This window comes from Barbus barbus (genome assembly GCF_936440315.1).
Source record: "Barbus barbus genome assembly, chromosome: 36".
In the NCBI taxonomy this organism is placed as follows: domain Eukaryota; kingdom Metazoa; phylum Chordata; class Actinopteri; order Cypriniformes; family Cyprinidae; genus Barbus; species Barbus barbus.
The window spans coordinates 1,229,114-1,249,491 of NC_136714.1; the positions used below are offsets into that span (position 1 = coordinate 1,229,114).

Sequence of the window (20,378 nt, forward strand, 5' to 3'; positions counted from 1 at the left end):
TTCCATTTTAAACCGGAGATCTTCACCTCTTCAGAAGTCATGGGACTCGGTCAGTCCAGCAGGACATCGGTCAGTGATGACCCAGAGGAGGGTAAGTGTGTTCTTGAAAAGCAAAACAAGCTGTTCCAGTTCCTAAAGTTGGACAGAGGACCCACATTCATAACACACTAAAACATGAACTACTAAATGAACTCATTTTTCTTTCATTTCTTCACCCAAATGTTTAACTGTTAGGATGCTTTATTTAAAGATGAAGTGTGTGATTTTTTTTTTTATGTTAAAACACTGAAACTGTTCTTATTAGAACATTTATTTATTTGAGCATCCCAATTGCATGAGTTTGGGGCAGGACTATCTATTTGAGCAACCGATGGCAGAAATGCTGATGGAAGACAAAATATGGCAAAAATGAAATTCTGTCATCATTTATGCTCACTGAAAAAAAATGGTTATTTGACTAAATTGACAAAAAAAAAATTAAGGTAATTGGTTGCAATCAATTTATTTTAGCTACATTTAAATGAACAAATGTTGCTGAAAGTTAGTCGATTAAATTTGTTTATTTAAATAAAATTTAGTATAATTTTATTTCAGTGTTGTTCAAAATCTCTGACTTACATGGTGCACAAATTGAGAAACTCAGCAGAATGTTTGAGCTGCTCTTTTCCATACAATGAAAGGATACAGTAACCAGAGACAACATCTAAAAAGGACAAAAAACACAATTTAATATAATTAATTTAGATAATCCATGGCTAGATGTGCATTGAATAATTTTAATGCACAATGTGGAGACAAAGAACCAATCAGAATCGAGTATTCAGACTGACCATGGTATACAGTAAAAGTGGTAGGCCTATATATTCTTATCTATATAGTGATATAGACTCAAGTCAAGTCAAACAACAGCTTTTTGTGTAAGAAAGATAATAAAATTGTATTCAGTTGTATTGTCTTGTAACCAAACACAACACGCCATGTATACAGTAAGTTTTAATGCAAGTAAAATGTATTTATGCACTGTGGCGTAATAATCCTGACAACAATCAATCACAATTTTTTTGTTTTAAGAATACTGTTTATGAGATTGTTCACTTTCAAACTGGATTTTTCCAAAGTAAACCCATACAAGTGGATCCGTAGCTGTTGACTGCAGAAAGTCATTTATTGAGGTTCTCATAAATCTGTCTGCGTGTGCAGGTGTGTGTGTGTGTGTGTGTGTGTGAGCACATTTTACAAGTAATTGTGTACATGGTTGTACAACAGAGTGCACAGTGACTCAATAAAGCAAACAACTGTTAAACTAGATTTATACATATCCTGAAGAAAATGGGAGTGCTGCTAGTATATGGGAAAATCACAATGTAGGGGTGTTGTGTGTTTGTGTGTGTGTGTAGAGCATTTGTCAATCCGATACAAAATTAGCTTTTAGCCAAAATAAAACAAATGCATTAAACCAAATCCAAAATATGTTTGAACAGCCAAAACAAAACAAAACAAAATGCATGGAGCAAATCCATTGCATGTATGAACAGCCAAAACAAAAACAAACAAACAAAAAACGGAAATGCATGAACCCAAATCCAAAACATGCCTGAGAACAGCCAAAACAAAACAAAATGCATTAAACAAATCCAAAAAATGTCTGAAAAGTTCAAACAAACAAACAAAAAATAAAAATGCATGAAACCAAATCCAAAACATGTCTGCACAACCAAAACCAAAACAAACAAAAGTAAAAAAAAAATGCATGAAACCCCAATATATAAAAATCCCATAAAAATCTGATCTAATCAAGTAGCTGTTTAGTGCACAAGTAGTTTGATGTGATACACAGAAATATAATAAACAATATACTTGATAATACAAAATATGACAAAATATTAGATTGAATAATTTAGAATAATATTTCAGAGGGTCAGATGCCTCAGACTGGTTCAGACTAATAAACAGCACGGCCACCCAGATATGATCCATTTTGTCAAGTAAACTTAATAAAGTGATATTAAACAGAAAATGAGTTCATTTACATCATCATAACACCTCTGGTGCTTACAGAGGATTTTATTGCTTATAGTCTTATTATATTCTGTTGCCCAGTTTCATAGTGGAGCTCAAAATAATATTACATGTTTAAACTCTAATGGGATCTGTTTTATTGTTAAGTCAGATTGCTTAGAAAAGTCATTGCACAAGATGCATGACTTCAGGTATAATTTTTGCCCTTACCAAGCAAAACTAATAATAAATCAGTATTGATGGAGAGAAAAACCTTACCTGCACTTCTGTGCAGCTGTGGGTTTATGAAGGTCTTGAAAGTCGAGCATGTTCAACTTTTTATGAAGAGTTTGAGATCTTTAGGCAATATTTATATTTTTGTAGCCTTAATGTTTTGGTAATTGTTATTTGGTAATCTTTGTGGTAGGAGTTTGTTGTTAGAGATGGAGCATTTAGTATTTAGGACATGCTTATGACCCCTCTGGAAGTCACTGTGAAAAAGGGTGTCAGCATTCTCTAAGTGGCTGTCCTAGATCGTTTGCCCACACTCGATAGGTCACGATTCTTCAGATATGGGACAAAATATGTCCCTCAAAAGTACCTTTAGTTTTTAAAATAGCACTGCATGTAAATAGCACAGCATTTGCACTTTGAAGTTTATCAATACAGAGTTCTTTAAAAGTACCATTTCATTTGATTTAATCTTTATTTATGAAGACTGTGACATTTTCACCCACAAAACAACCTTTCCTCAGACCATAATTCAATACTTTGCATACATTATATATACAGTATATATATATATATATATATATCTCATGTAAAAATAGAAAGAAATAGAAATATGTGCATTTTAAAGATTATTACTAATGTCCTAAGAGAAGGAAGAGTTCAATTTTAATAAATGTACATTTACTTTATATTGCTTTACAGCTGCGTCCCTAATTTTTGTAAACACTTTCAGATATTTCTAAAAACACTTATGCTTTAACTGTTCAATTATTCATATCAAATATAGATTTGTAGATAACCCCCTCAGTTTAAGTAGTAAGTAGTAATTGAAAATAGTATAGTGTTAGTACACAAGTTGATATACTGTAAAATAAAGCAAAAAAAAAAAATTATATACTCACCTTACAGTACCTCTATGGCGTTCTTTCTTCATGCTTTGTGTTGTTAGCTTCTATTTTGAAGACTTTGGGGAATAAATTAGAGCATTCTGGGAAAAAGTGTTTTTTGGCATTTCCTGAAATTTGTGCCAGTTCGATAGAAGTTTGTAATTTTGAGGAAACTCTTGCCAGTTTTGTGTGCAAAATGCAACAGAAAAACTGTGAGCATGCTATCTGAGTCTGAGACTTCAGATTTAAAATATAATAATCATTGCTGGTCCTTGACCAACAGAAGTAGGGACCATCAAGCTGTAATTGCTGCTGACAGCATACTTTAGACTTCAGACAGACGAGCTGTGAGAGACGGGACGCAGTTCATTCACAGGTCATACGATGAGATTGTGAGATTCTGCTAAAATGTCTTTTGGTGCAAACCTAACACATCATGCATTAATTGTGCTCACTGCACACCTGTTTAAATCAGATGAGCAACTTCATAAAGAAATTAAAATCTACTGTCAGCTTGTTTTGTTTACTATTCAGCATCGTAATGTGTTATGTAATGTAATGTGCAATCTGTTCTGTTCTCAAATATGGTGTTTACTGTTATACTTAAATATACTGTTATTGTTATACTTTATGTCTTTTTTGGAGCTTGAAACTTATGGAATTTCATTATATGGACCAAAACAGCTGAGGCATTTTTCAAATATATTTGAGTGTGTGTTCTACAGAAGGAAAAAAAAAATTATCTTTTAGCTTCATTGGTGTTATATACTGTACACTAATATATCTATTTATTGTCTCTCCACAGTCAACTTTGACCACTTTCAGATCTTGAGAGCCATTGGTAAAGGCAGTTTTGGGAAAGTAAGTTTTGCTTAATATTTTCTAGATAAACACAACAAAACAAATTTAAGCCAATGGTACTGAGGCCGAAGGGAATTGTCAGTGACCGTCATTGATTGCGCTTAAAACATTGATACTGTAGATTAAGGCCTAATTTGGCGGATTCAATTAAATCAAGAACAAGTATGCCAGTTGGCCTTAAAATGGTTTATTACTGCTATATTTACTCTATAGTATGGCAAGCCAACTGTTAACGTCTATTAATGGCCAATATTCAAAATATTTCTATTCTTCAGCCAATGTTTTCAGAAGTAAAAAACTCCATTCTTTTTATCCAAAAAATGGGAAAATTACTTTTTTGAAAAACGGCATTATCCTGATGGGTCACTGCATAGAGTCTGCACTTTTAAGAGTTGTAAATGATCTTCGTATAATCAGTGATTCAGGTAACTCTGCAGGTCTGATTTTACTGGACTTCAGTGCCGCTTTTGATACAATAGATCATGTTATTCTCATAAAGATCTTATCTTACCAGTAGAGCATTCGTGACTTTGTTTCAGCAACAGCTCCTATTACCTGCGGGGTTCCTCAGGGTTCTGTTATTGGCCCTGTTTTATTTTCCTTGCATGTGCTGCCACTGGGCTCATGTCTTACCATTTGTATACCGATGATACACAAATTTATCTCCCTGTGAAATCTGGAGAGAACTGTGCTTCTAACTAACTTTTGGCATGTCTGGAAGAGGTTAAGAATTGGATGATTCACAATTTGGTTCAGTTAAACCAAAGTAAAACAGAGATTATGATTTTTGGCCCGGCCAGAATCATATATTGTCACTTATTTAGGTCCATGGTCAGCCTAATGCAATGACCAAAAGAGTTGTGTCTAGGAGTTGTTTTTGAACCAAAACTGCAATTTTACAAGCAGATTAATGCTGTGGTTAAGAGTCCAGATTGCTTGATTAAAACCCAGCTCTGTTGGAAAAAAAAAAGATTTAGAGAAGGTTATTAATGCCTTTTATTTTGTCTCATTGGGACTATTGTAATTTTTGTATGTGAGGTCCTGTCAGACCATTATTTCATGCTTGCAATTAGTTCAGAATGCGGTGGCCAGGCTACTTGTGAATGCTAAGAAAAGTCAATATATCTCTCCTATTTTGGCCTCTCTCAGGTGGCTACCAATGGACTTCAGTATGAAATATATGGTTCTGTTGTATGTTTTTAAAGCAATGCATGGAATAGCTCCTGATTATGTGTCTGAGCTCATTACTATTCATCAAACATCTAGGTCTTTAAGATCAACTAATAAGTTGTTTCTTACTATCCCACAAACTCATTTAAAGCTTAAAGGGGATCAGGACTTTGCTCTTGCAGGTCCGATGCTTTGGAATAGTCTGCTGCATGAGATTAGAAAGGCTACATTTATAAACACTTTTAAAGCTGGTGTTAAAAATTACTTCTTGTCATTAGCCTTTAAGGAGTTGGGCTACTATATGTTGTTTTTAGTCGGATTGTTTGTTTGTTTTTATATAATGTATGGGTTAGGGTTAGCACAGCATTTTGTAGATGTCTACTTAAATGCTCCTTTTAGGTTTGAAAGTTAAAAATCCAATGGAAAAATGCATTAAAAGAATAATTTAAATTTTTTTTAATAAAACAGAACTAACCCCACTGAAAAATTAAGAGCCAATATTCTCAGCAAACTTGGATTTAGATTTTTTCAAAAAGATCGCTCATATCATTTTTTTTTTTTCAGGTATGCATTGTCCAGAAAAAGGACACAAAGAAAATGTATGCCATGAAGTATATGAACAAACTCAAGTGCGTGGAGCGCAATGAAGTACGCAATGTCTTCAAAGAGCTCCAGATCATGCAGAACCTGGAGCACCCGTTCCTGGTCAATTTCTGGTGAGTTTATTGAAGTCATTAAGTGATTCATCGGTTCTATACAATATAACCTTGATTATTAACCTGTACATTTATTCAATTTGTATGATGTAATCAGAAACATGACCTTGCAATGTTTCAACATCGTACAAGTAGCCTACTAAGAAACAAAGGCTAACAATTACAATAAAATGTTCCTTAAAATCTACTGAGCGGACTCATTTGAGTGCAGATGGCCACGTTTTTGTAGCTGAAATGGAAGTTCATAAGTATATGACTATCAAACTGTCCTTCAAAACTTGACTTACACAGTAACACAATTGATTCTGACATTAGCATGTTGCTAAGCTAACTATTAAGTTGTCGTATAAGTATAACAATACGTTGCATTCACAAACATTCTTACTAGGCTATTTTCTCCCTCTGCTGTTCAGTAGTGAAAACTATATATTTCCCTTTGACACTTTTCCACTGAGCTCATTTATCCAAAAACACATAGAAAACTGCCTTGTATTTTGGAAAACAAATTTAGGTATTTAACAAAAAGGATTAGAAACATGCTAGCAATGTGCTAATAACAATGTTCTAAAACATGCTAGAAACATGTTAGAAACATGCTAATCATGCTAACAACATATAACATTTGTTAAATAATGCTAGAAACGTGAGCAATGTGATAAATCATGTTACAAACGTGATAGCAATGTATTAAAAATGCTAAAATATGCTAGAAACATGCTAAAACATGCTAGCTATGTGTTGAAATGTGATAAAGTGTATCTATGTATCCTCACTTTCCAACTTTAAAATGGTTTCAAGCTTCAAGCTTTTACAACTAATTCAAGCTTTCAGACTAGGCTTTCTCAATCTCGAGCCTACCTAAAGTTTATCTTGACACACATTTTTGTCTAGTTTGCTACTACTCTCAGTGTTTGAATAGTCTGTTTATTGAAGGTGCATAGTAGCGGAATCAAACTAATATTTTGTCTTTGTGTTTGGAAAATTTTGTCCAAGAAATTTTGTAGTTCAGCTTTCGGCCTGGTGGGAGATGGGGCAGTTGAAGCATGAAATTTACAGTCGGATATTGAACAAAACAGTGCAGTCACTGTCAGGATGCTTTTAGCTTTACAAATGAATGGAGCTGAATACTAGATATACGAGCGCACTTCACATCTAGAAACCCTTTGATGCTGTCCCCTGCTTTATTTCAGCAAATTGTTACCTCATTTGATTCACACACAACATAACTCTCCAAGAGGAGTCGGTTTCACCAGCAGGCCTGTGATTTACCAGTATTTATACAGTAACATTTACACATAACATTTTCATTGTCATGTTTTAGTATCCATCCAATATATCAACACTCACCATCCATGGGCGACATTTGACTCTCAAGTCAGGGGGGGGCAATAAAAAAAAAAAAGCAAAAAAAAAAAATATTTTTCGCTATTTTTCGGATGTAGCCTATGCATCAAAACAATGCTCTACTACATTGCAACGCATTGTGTCAATACAGCGCAGTGAAGAATAACATAAAGAGGTTGCATGCGTTTACTAAACTGTGGAAACTGTGGACTCTTGCTGCTGATTTGAATGGCGATGCTTCCCGTTTTAAGTGTCTGTTGATGGTCTTTTATTTTTAACCAGAAATGTGCGTGCTGCTTTTCTGTTTTTTGTGTCTTTTTCTTCATTGTGGTGAGACCCGTGAGGAAAAAAATAAACGATCAGTTGTGGGACTATTCTGTCATAAATCGCATACCATTCATTTCTGAACTTTCTACTGTCCGTTACTGGAAATTAAATTACTGGTTGATATGTCCCTATCTCAATAAAGTTTATGTCATGAATCTGGTCTATGAACTTCCGTTAACTCGCCACCAGAGGTCACTCGCTCACCACATGGACTCTTGCACCACACTAACTGTTTCACGCCACCTCAGACTACAATTCCCATCATCCATTGCACTGACGACACAAAGCTGATTGCACTGATCACACACCCTACATAAACCATGGACTTCCTCTTCCTCTCTGCCGAGTATTGTATTGCGTTTATCACTCCCCTAGTGTTAGCTGCCTTACCGAGCCATTCTGTGTTTTTCTGTTTAGTTCCAGTATTGTTCTGCATTTATAACTCTCCTAGTTTTAGCTGCGATACGGAACCTACTTTGTTGTCATAGTCTTGCCTTGTGTGTTTTTCTAGTGTTTTGATTCTTGCCCGCGTTTCCTGGATTGACACCTTTGCCTTGCCGTTTGGACTCTGTTTCCATCTCTCTTGGACTACTGACTTCTCTCTGCCTTGCCCTGTTGGATATTGTTCGCCGATTGTCGACTCTCGCTAGCCCTAGGATTGCTCTGTGTCTTGCCTGTACCATATCTGTTTCCCGTTGTTTGACCTTGCCTGTTTATTGACTATGTTTATAAATAAAAGCTTGCACTTGGATCCACACATCTCGTTCGCCCCGTTACAGATTACACACGCTTTTAGTCCATGAACTGGATCTCGCTCAGGACGCGCGCTGTCTGTGGAAGTTTGGCCAGGACCGCTTCCAGAATAAAACACTGAGGCATTTTTGTCACGTCCATTGTTTATCAAGAATGAATCCAGCATCATTCCCGAAACTTTGCAGCATGTATGTGTCTGAAAAATGAAAGATTCATTCAAATTCTGAATGGATTATAGCCCGAAAACACACAAAGCAAGCTCCCTTTATCACTAAAATAATCAGTCATCAAAGTTCATCGCGATCTCACAAAGTTCCGTAATAATCAAGCTCTCTAAACTACACAATACATTTCTTATTTACATCGCGTCTACACTTGCAAAACTCTGGCTCTTTCTGCGATGAGTGAATTCTGAAAACTGTAACGTTTCTGATTGCGTTGAAGAAATCAACAGACATGTCTTTGATTGGCTACATTGCTCAACGCTGCAAAAACACTTTAGATGGTTTGCCAGATCTTTTAATTGCTTTTGCTTCCGTTTGAGGGTATTTAGCACCGTCTAGTACCCCTGTACAGCTGGGCCTGCACTGACAACAGAGATTCCATGACTGAGGATATGGAGGGCCCCCCCCCCTAATGTCGCCCATGCCACCATCATTAAACCCAAGTATGACATATATAAATCTAAAATATAAATGTAATTGACTAATTTGTGTGTGAAAAGACAAATCAAGTAAATGTGTAAACTGCAGTGTAATAAGTTAGCAGAACCCAAAAAAATCTGTGTAATCAGTTAATTTCAATATTTTATGAACTTCAAAGGATGGATCGAAATGTATTCATACATGAATAGATCGCATGAGTTCGTTTTCTAAATATTTCATGTTAGATGCAATTAACGTTTGTGTAGTACAAAATGAAAACCAATTAACATAATTTTGAAGTTTATTAACTTTATATTATCAAATGTAAAACTAATTACTGACTGTAAACTATTACCTACACTGTAAAAAATATTCCGTAAAATCTACGGTAAAAACGGCAGCTGTGGTTGCCACAATTTGCCAGAAGTTAGCCAGCAACGTTCTAGGTTTTTTATGGTTTTAACTTAAATTTACAGTTAAATACCGTAATTTCATTAACTAATAAAATGTTAACATACCAACCTATTGAAGTTCTTAAATCTGTTTTTTATACTTTTGTAATACACTGAAAACCACCAAAAGCAGGTGGTGATGAGAAAGTCACATGATGAACCAAAGACTACAACAAGCAGCTTTTAAATATTAACATATATAGAAGGTGAAATATATATATTTCAGTTTAAAACTGAAATACAATAAACTTTAATTTAACAACATTAGGTGTAACATACAACCCTAATGTACAAAACTGATAAGAAACAACTAAGAAGAAACATAGTTATTTCAACAAAAAAACATCAAATTTGAAATGTAACTCAGGGAATTCTGGGAATGTAAATTTACGGTTATTCACTACAAATTATACATTCACTTCCAAAAATGGTATACTACCGTAAAGTTACATGTAATGTCCAATACAGTGTTTCACCGTACATAGTAGGGTAACTTACTGTTAACCATTTAACAGGTTTTTACTGTAACAGTCTTTTACCGTTAAATTCACGGTAATTTTTTACAGTGTACTCAGGTTCATTGGAAATACATGCCTACATTTCTGCAAAACTCAAAAAACGCACCTATAGGTACGAATCGCTGCAGTTTCCAGTTGAAATCAACACTAGATGCAGATACTCTGACAACTTTTATTCCTTTTCACAGAAAATATGATTTAAAGGGCCAGAGTTTTGATTAAGAAAGCCTAATTTTCGCACAATTCCTTGCACAATATTATGTTAAACAATTTTAACATGCTGCAAGATTTGAAAACTGACACTTTTGACCGTTAGCATCACATATACAGCTGCATATGTGTTGGTTTTCTAACGCAGCAGGTTTGTTTGGCAGCTCATGTGATACGCCGTTGCACTTGTGCGGTGAAAAGCTCTGAATCCCCTGAAACTACGGTTCGACAAATCAGCTCAAACCTGCAGATAAGGAGTTAAAATAACAGGGTTACATCATCGAATGCGTTTGTTAACACTATCGGGTAGGTTTAGGGTTGGGTTTGGGGGAGGGGGTTTGTTATTTTCTGACACGATAGCGCATTAAGCTTTTAGCGACACTCACCAGACATTTGAATTGTTGAATCGGCGGAATACATACCTGAACAATATAATATGAATGTGTCATGGTCACGTATTGAATGCGCATTTTAGCACCCCTCACGGAGAAGCCCTCTCTAAATAAAAGCTGTGCTGCATGGGATAGTAAACAAGAATGGTTGGGGAACGGTAATGTGCTGGCAGCAGTTTGAGATGGAGGGGAGCGCTGTGTGTGATCCCTGCAGTGCTGCGGATGCGTGTGAGTTCTGCTGGACCGAGAGAGAGACTCAAGGTCAGATGTGAGAGACATCAAACTACTGTACTCCTTCTCTCTCTGGTGTTTCACTGACTCTTTCTGTCAGAGATTCTGGCAGCTGGAATCTTGTTCGTGCAACTATTGACAAACAACACAATTAATATAGTCAGAATCCTTTGACAAATATAGAATGACTAAAGACTGATCTGTTCTGAAATTGTTTACAGTAGGATCAATCAAGGATCAATCACTCATTTCTCAAAAGTAACATTGTTAAAAAGTTTCAGAGGAAAATCCACAATTAAGACGTATACAAGGTTGCAAACTACTACTATACACACACACACATTTATAGTATTTATTGTACTGCTTAAGGATATATACTGCTTAAGTGTCAATATACCTTTAAGGTGTATTGACACCTTAAAGGGGGTACAGTGCACTTAAAGGGATAGTTCACCCAAAAAGGAAAATTCTGTCAACATTTACTCACCCTCATGTTGTTCCAAACCTGTATGAGTTTCTTTTTTCCACTGAACTCAAAAACATATATTTTGAAGAATGCTGGTAACCAAACAGTTGATGGTAGCCATTGACATCTATAGTATTTTTGTCCATAACATGGAAATCAATGGCTGCTGGCAACATTCTTCAGATTATCTTCTTTTGTGTTCAACAGAGGAATGAAACAGTCACACGTTAGTTTGTGGACCAATATTAACTAACTATTAACCATGACTTTTGCCTCAATTTGATGCTTATTAAGTTAGTAAGGAAGTTAAGTTTTGGTATGGGGTGGATAAAATGAACTAAAATATTGTCATGGAGAATTGATATGTGCTTTATAAGTACTAATAAATAGCCAACATTCTTATAATATGCATACTAATAAGCAACTAGTTAATAGTGAGGAGTGGTCCCCAAACTAAAGTATTCCCAAAGAAACTCACACAGGTTTGGAGCAACTTGAAGATGATTAAATAATGACAGAATTTTCATTTTGTGGGTGAACTTTACCTTTAATTGCCACATTCCAAAAAAAAAAAAATAGAATAGATAGTTTTCATCTTCTTTATGTGAAGCTGCAGTTCCAATCATGCAACTTTGAAATAAAGTTTCAGAGGAAGACATCTCAGTGTGTTTTCAAAAAACCCCACAATTAAGAGGTATACAGATTGCAAGGTTGCAAACTACTACTATACACACACACACGCACAATAAACTGTGCTATTAACCACAGGTCGAGAGCTGCAATTCCAGTCACGCAACTTTGCAATGCTGTTTGCGAATATTTATTGCAAATATGATTTCGGGAAAACATTTGCAACCATATATATATCTTTTTTTATCATTAGCCACTGCAGTAAAATAATTGGCAATAGACAACTGTTTCACATATTTCTCTGTGCAGCATATAGCACTAGTCTTTAAGTTGCATCGCAACTTAAAAAGAAAGCCTTATTACTTTTAATGAGACGTAGACAGGCTCCACTCTGATGGCCAGCTGAGACGACAACCTTCTTTATATTTAAAGAGAAGAGCTCTCACACTACTTCCTCCTGTCTCACGTGGAGTGTCTAAAACAAGAGAATAGCATTTAGCCTGAAGTGAAAGCCAATGCACTTTATTAGCACACGTGTGTAGACATATTCTGATTATATTATGCTATTCACATTTTAAACTGGTTCTAAGAGGCCCTAAATGTGCTCAAGGTGAATCACTCTTTTGTCAGCAGTGTGTTTGTGCAGGAAGTATAGCTTGACGACGTGGGCTCACACCTTACGCTTTCTCAGCACCGTGCTGTAATTTGGTCCCTCTTTGACAGGGAACGCTGAGCAGGCATTGCCAACAGACAAATAAAGCCTGTCAATCAAAGCGCAGTTTAAAATCAATGTGACACGAGTCACGGTGGCATCTTAAGCACGTTTTCATGCAATGCCCTTTCCTTGTCATCAGTCATTTATTAGATGTGTTCTTCTGCTGTAGTGCAGGATCTCAGTGATGCCCTCAAATACGAAACAAACTGCCTCAAAGGGTCATTAGAGGATGAAAAATTCATGCCAAATTTAAAACCTTTTGTTTGTATTTGCCAAGCATAAATAAAAACTTTTTTTGCCGTTTTGTACCAAAGGCAGGATTATTATTGTTAATTAAAACTAAAACCATAAACCAAAAACATGTAATTACTTATAAATATGAACTAAAATTAAATTAAAGAATATAAAACTTAAATGTATTTTATTTCAACATTTTCAACATTAGTATAGTATTATAACTAAACCTAAATCAACAGTATGTGCATGATTTTTAGGTCGATATTCTGATATTTTTTTTCCAAGCATGTTTTATCAATTCTAAAGCACATCATCTTAATAACTACTATTAATTTTGTACGAAATCATTTATAAGTGATATATAATTGTTAATGAGGGCGGAAAGTAGAAAACGCCTTATATTCAGATGTGTGTAATTATTAAGCAGATTTTCATTTAGAGGTAAAATAGGCCAAAAAAAGAGATTTTACTCAGACTGAAAAGTCAGAAATTAATAAATATACATGAGAAGCATGCAATACTATAGAAATAGCAAAATTATGATGTGACCATTGGACAAGAAATGCTTATTGGGGATTTTTTATTTTTTTTTCAATGGTCACGCCTTAATTTTGCTATTATGCAAATCTGAATCTAAGCCATTTTTCACTTTCAGTCCTCATTAATAATTATATATCACTATAAATAATTATATACAAAATTCATAATACATATTAGGACTGACGTGGTTTGGAATTGGTGAAATGTGCTTAGGAAAAAATATGATCAGAATATCTTCTTGCCTAATAATTATGCAAACACTTTATATAGACATCAAAATTACAAAACAAACAAATAAATAAATACTTCAACTTCAACTTAAAAAAAGAAAGAAAAGAAAACATAAGTAACTAAATGAGCAACAGTACATTTTTTGACATAATTATAAGATTTGTCATAAAGAAAAACAATGAACTCTGAGCTCAATTTAATAGCCATTTATAGCTTACTGTTGCAAAATATCATTTTTATATACTGTATATAGTACTTCAGTAAAAAGTGTTTTCCTGCAAAGTAGAGAGTTATCCATTCCAAAAGTTGGATAAAAACAAAGTAGGATGAAAGCGATTAAAGAGCAGTTAAGCAGTCTAGTTTCCGCCAATGTGTTTCCTTCTTTTATCTCTTGCTTTTCTGCAACTAAGGGCTTTTTATACACATCCTTCTGGCTCATTTTAGTAACAAGCTGTCTGTTTAGGCCAGGAACTCCTCCTGTACTGTTTGTGTTATGGATATGACACATGTATGGTTTCTCAAATTGTGTGGCTTCACTGTAAAAAAAAAAGAAAAAGTTGAGCCAACCTAAAATTTTAAGGCAACCAGCTTCAGCAGTTTTTTGAGTTTTCTCAACTTATTTTTTAGGAAATTTCTCAACTTTTGGTTGTATAAACTTAAAACAAGAAGTTGAGAGAATTTTTTTTTTTTTTTTTTTTTTTACAGTGTTGTCGACTTTTCTAAAAATGGAACAATAAGAGAAACTGTTCATTTTTGCTTGACAAATGACAAAAAAAAAAGAGCAAAACAATCCCATAGACCAAAGCCATATACTGTATATAGACCTGAATACAACAGTAGGTTCCTATTGATTTATTTTGATGGTGACCAGCAATGTTTTAATGTCAGCTGTCTAAAATAACATCACTGCGTATTAATATTTTAATATTATAGAGTCTCCTTATAAATTCTGACATGGTTCCCATCCTGATGCAGTGAGCTCTGCAGTGTATTTGACTGTGGCGTATGGTTTAGCATGTTCACTTAGATGACTCACGAGGGTCTCTTGAAACATTAAGCAGTGATATGAGAACATCTGCAGATTGTTGTCATGTTGCTCATAAAGCCTCAGGCTGTTCTGTTTGTGCCCACATTGAGTATATGGCAGACACGTGTTGAGTTCAGTCTGACAGATGGACATTTCCAGGGATCAAAGTAAAGCAGGACGCTTAAAAAGTCTTTTCTGTTCTTTTACATTACTTCCTGCATTGAGACCGTCCACTTCCACAGCTGAGATGTCTGCTGTCCTTCATGAATATTAACTACACCCTCGTGAACAAAGAAGTATACTTCAGCACACTGTGCTTTTAATGAAAGTACTTATTTCTGAAATTATATATTTAACGTAACAGACTTAAGTGCAAATTGAATGTAATGTTGTTGGAAGCTTAATTACATGTTTACAAACAACTACAGTTACAATTATAATCAAGTACTGAAGAGCATGTGCTTTAGTATGTTAGTGAACATCAAAATAAGTGTATTTCTTTTAAGCATGCCGAATGTTTATTAAAACTTGATTTAAAATATACTTTAAGTAGAACTTTTAATTTGCCATTATTAAAAGTGCACTTCTAAACTTGTATTTAAGTATCTTAAGAAACATGAAAGATTTGTGTACTTAGTTTTTTTTTCAACTGCTTACACATAAAATCTTTACTTGTCACACAATTTCTGAAACCTGACACTCAAGCAGCAGAAGCACACACCAAATCTGCAAAACCATACACTAATTCTTGCAAAACACAACACAGTTCTCAGTGTAACACACACAAATCTAACAGGAATTAATATTATGGCAAAGGAGTTTGCAAATGTTTGCTTTTGAGATGTGTTTGTGATATTTTGAATGCAGTGCTTCATTTTGCAAGAGATGTGAGGCATTTTGCATTTTGCGTGTGCAATTCTTGGATTTGTATGTAAAGTTTTTAAAAAATGATGAGACAAACCTGTTTTTAATTTATGTTATGCTGTGAGAGCTATGTGAACCAGTAACTTTTCAAATATGAATGGAAGAGCACATCAGCAGGCAGCGAGTATGTAAAATCAATGCTGCTTTGCTGAATGGTCAAATGAGAGTAAAATGAGTGTTTGCTGATGTAGAGCTCCCGAGAGTGTCAGACCCCCCCCCCCCCCCACCCCCCCACACTTAAAAACTGTGACCAGCACCTGTCACTGCAGCATTGGACTGATCACTACCTCATCCAGCATTGACTGCAAACTACCTCCTCGGATAGTCTGATTAAAAAAGACTGTTCTCCTGTCACTTTAACAGACTGATAAGCTCTTCTTGCACTACACTTATATCTACACAGTTTTTGTTTAATTTAACTGGTTTGCACTCTATCTATTCTGCCTTGTGCCACTTTATCTCTTTTTTTATTTTTCTACAAATGTCCTCAGACTGATAAGCTCCTCTTGCACTATATATATATATATATATATACACTCTATAAACATATACACATAACTGCACAGTTTTGTTCTATTTAACTGGTTTGCACTCTATCTGCCATGTGTCACGGTGCACACACGAGGGAGGACACAGGAACACGCAGACGAGGATGTAAACTCAAATATGTCTTTAATGAAGACATCAGGGCAGGGCAGGCATCAAACACTGGGGAGTAACGAGTAGACCAGACGAAATCTAACTCCACAGACAGGACTATAAATACACAGGTAAATCATAGATAACGAGACAAACACAGCTGGACAAGAATTAACTAATGATTACATTTAACAAGGACAGGAAACAAACCAAATATGGACACAAGGCGGGAACACACGACACACACGACAGAGGACTGACACCATGTGCCTTATGCCACTTTATTTATTTTTATTTTTTTTTCTACAATGTCCTCAGACTGATAAGCTCCTCTTGCACTATATACTGTATATACACTCTATACATATACACATATAACTGCACAGTTTTGTTGTATTTAACTGGTTTGCACTCTATCTGCCATGTGCCGTATGCCACTTTATCTCTTTCTTTATTTTTTTTACAATGTCCTCATTTGTATATCTGTATAGTTGTATGTACATATGTTTAAACTGTACTTATCTGTATTTGAACGTCTGTCAGTGTTTAATGTTAACTGTATGCACCAAGGGTCTGAGAGTAACGCAATTTCCATTCTCTGTATGTATGTGCATGTGGAAGAATTGACAATAAAGCAGACTTGACTTGACATTGATTGACAGATGGGTTACTGAGGCCACGAGCAGAACAAGCTCAGACCTGCCAGTGGGAGATCTTTCTCTGAAACAACAAACAAACTAACAGGAAAACATTTTCTGTGCTTTTCTATTACTGAGGTTCTGTACTTTTGCTTGCTTTGGCTTTATGACCCCACAAAATAGCTCAACAAGCACAGTTTTCTTTCCTTTGTTGACATTTATATATTGAAGCAGGGAATTTGGGTGAGACATTTTCAATTTTTTAAAGGAATAGTTTATTAAAAATAAAAACTTACATGAGTTTGTTTCTTCATCATATTTGGAGAAATGTCATTGCATGATTGCTCAGCAATAGATGCTCTGCAGTGAATGGGTGCCGTTAGAATGAGAGTCCAAACAGCTGATAAAACCATCACAACGTATCCACACCACTCCAGTCCATGTGTGATATTGTGATGTTTTTATAAGCTGCTTGACTCTCATTCTGACGGCACCCATTCACTGCAGAGCATCTATTGATGAGCAAGTGATGAAGAAACAATCTCATCCTAATCTTGGATGGCCTGAGGGGGAGTAAATTTCCAAATTCTCATTTTTGGGTAAACTATTCCTTTAAATAGCCAGTAGGCTCAGAGCTCTTACGTGGTTATTATATAATATGTATATTGTTGTGCTCTTGCCAGCCTGGTGATTCTATTTTGACCTCTTTCATTAACCTCTTTTCAGCCACAGAACTGTTGCTCACTGGATGTTTTTTGTTTTTCTGCATTTTCTGTAAACTCAAGACTGTTTACAGTGCGTGAAAATCCCAGATCAGCTGTTTCTGAGATACTCAAACCACCTCATCTGCCACCAACAATCATTCCACAAAGTCACTTAGATCATATTTCTGCCCCAACAGGGATTGAGTTGCCACCTCATGATTGGCTGAGCAGATATTTGCAGTTGTACTAAAATAGCTGGTAATCTACCAGCAATCCTACTAAAATAGCCATCTTCATATTGCACGTCAAACAAACTCATGTGAAAGACTCCAAATTAGACGTTTTAGAATTTATGAAGAAAGAAGAGAACTCACTGTCATAATTTGTTTAACGCAGGTACTCGTTTCAAGATGAGGAGGACATGTTCATGGTAGTTGACCTGCTGCTGGGAGGAGATCTGCGTTATCATTTACAGCAGAACGTGCACTTTACAGAGAGCACAGTCAAGCACTACGTGTGTGAAATCGCCCTCGCTCTGCACTACCTGCGCAACAAACGCATCATCCACAGGTAATTACTTCATGAAGCTTTTACACATCCAGTGATACAATCAAAGCAAAACGGCACAAATAATTTGAAAAAAAAAAAAAAATGTCTCATGCACAAGCATTAGTCAGATGCTGATATACTGTACTGTTCTCTAAGTGTGGCATGGTTTGCTTATACAGATACAGACAATAAAGCTGTTAAGTTTGTAGGTTAAATGTGGTATATGGTTTAACATAACAGCATACATTACAACATAATTTTAAGCTGTTTTTAACACAAATTTTAATTTTGAAGTTTGTTTACTTTGCTAATAAGCAATACTAAGACTGAATTAATGCAGAAAGTACATCAGGAGGTAAAACTGCAAGTAAAAACATAAAAGCAAGGTGCAAATACTTGATGCACTAAAATGTAAAACAAATATTCAAAATATAATCAAGAATACTATACCAAATAATAAGATTTATATGTAAGCATTTATACATATGCATACATATCCATATCCATACACAAACACACACACACACACACACACACACACACACATTCTTACGTTTGCTTGATAAAAATCCGTAAAGATTTGACAGCAAAAATACCCGAGCTGAAGATGGATGTTTGTACATAAATTCTTGCATAAATTCTCAATCAGATAACAGAAGGCATGTATTAGATTGTGTACATCAGACTCCCTGATGACGACATTAAGGGTTTACTCGGGAGCCCCAATCATCTCTGATTTTAAGAGAAAACGGCAATGAAATTTGGCTAGTGGATTTTGCATGCTGAGCCATTCCCTGTGCATACGGGTATAAAGAGGCGACAAGTGCACTTGTGAACATTTTTATTTATATACCTTTAGTACGTTAAATGTATCACACATCAGCAGTATATACTTCATTATTTTATCCAGAATATCTGGACTAAATCTTACTTACTGTAGAGCCAAACAAACTGCCCCAAATAAACGGTAAATTCTGGAGAAATGTGCTGTTCCTTCGTCCCAGACAGACGCACAAGAAGAAAGATAATCAGGACAAATGATAGAGCTCACTGCTGCAGACAGTAATAATTAATCAACAGCCTTATTATGAATTAGAGAAATTCAGCAGATTACTTAATCTCTGTACAGCAGGATATACTTTTCTGTGATGAATATAACCAAGGAGTATGCTTTTAATTCATGCAGGTGATATGCTGGTTATAACATGGACATTGTTCACACTTCTCTCAAATCATGTTTGTTTGTTTAAATCCAGTTTTTAGGATTGGCTGCCCATTCTGTCATGGTCAGATAGTACAGGCAGAATCAGTTACCGCGTAATCGTCAACATGACGGCAGTAGACTTTCTATCCATACAGTGATGGAAGCTGTAATTTCAGTGTCCAAAATGGCATTCTCATTCACTCACAATCTCAATGCACTGGGCAAGCTATGATAACCAATCAGAGCACATTTTGCATTTTGGAAGGAGGCTCTTCATCTAATCGGGAACTAAACAGCATGTTTGAGACAGAGAGGTGCTGCAGTTATGTTAAATATGTGAAAAATAATGCATTTCTGGAACAATCAAGCATGAAAATCTGTTCTAGTACACCCCAAAAACTAAATCAAGACTTCATAAAAGGGCATAATAGGACTTGAGAAGTTTTTGTGGTAACACTTTAGTTTAGGGACCAATTCTCACTATGAACTAGTTGCTTATTAGCATGCCTATAATTAACATATTAGCTGTTTATTAATACTTATAAAGCACATATTCTGCATGATCATATTCCTGATCCTACCTAATACCTAAACTAAACAACTACCTTACTAGCTATTAATAAGGAGCAAATTAGAAGTTTATTTGAGGCAAAAGTCGATGGTTTGTTAATAGTGAGAATTGGACATTTAAATAAAGTGTGACCGTTTTTGTTAATGAAAACATACTTTATTGCACAAGCAAGAGCCTTTAGCTTTAACTACAGCACTGCCTCTTGTAGTTTTTTTAATATCCACTAATTTTAGCCCACTAACTAGTCCTGTTCTGTTGTCTTTATAGCAGTATGTTGTTATACAGTATCTCTTACACCACATGAGGAACAGCACGTCACATATCAGCCTCCGATGCATTTCCATTCCTAATGGAAGATCTCCCGTGAGACGGACACCCCTTGTCCCACTGCGCTACTGAGACGAAAACAATACACCCTGTTTTTTTGCTCACGGCTACTTGAATTATTAACGCTAGAGTGCTGCTCAATTAACAGAATCTTAAGAGATGAGGCTCTTCAAAACAGGATGTGGCAGATGAGTGAGAAAAACCAAAACATTCTCTAACAAATCCATTCTTCATTTGCACTA

General features: G+C 35.4%; 1 protein-coding gene across 1 annotated transcript in view; it reads left to right on the forward strand.

Annotated features, from left to right (window-relative positions):
* The window catches only part of LOC306856063 (serine/threonine-protein kinase 32B-like), a 58,733-nt gene continuing 38,355 nt past the window's right edge, over nt 1-20,378 (forward strand). The window contains exons 1-4 of the mRNA XM_079395046.1: nt 1-91; nt 3,922-3,977; nt 5,712-5,863; nt 17,882-18,055. Coding sequence (XP_079251172.1) covers nt 40-91; nt 3,922-3,977; nt 5,712-5,863; nt 17,882-18,055 — 434 coding nt within the window. The 5' untranslated portion in view covers nt 1-39. The remainder of the gene's footprint in view (nt 92-3,921; nt 3,978-5,711; nt 5,864-17,881; nt 18,056-20,378) is intronic.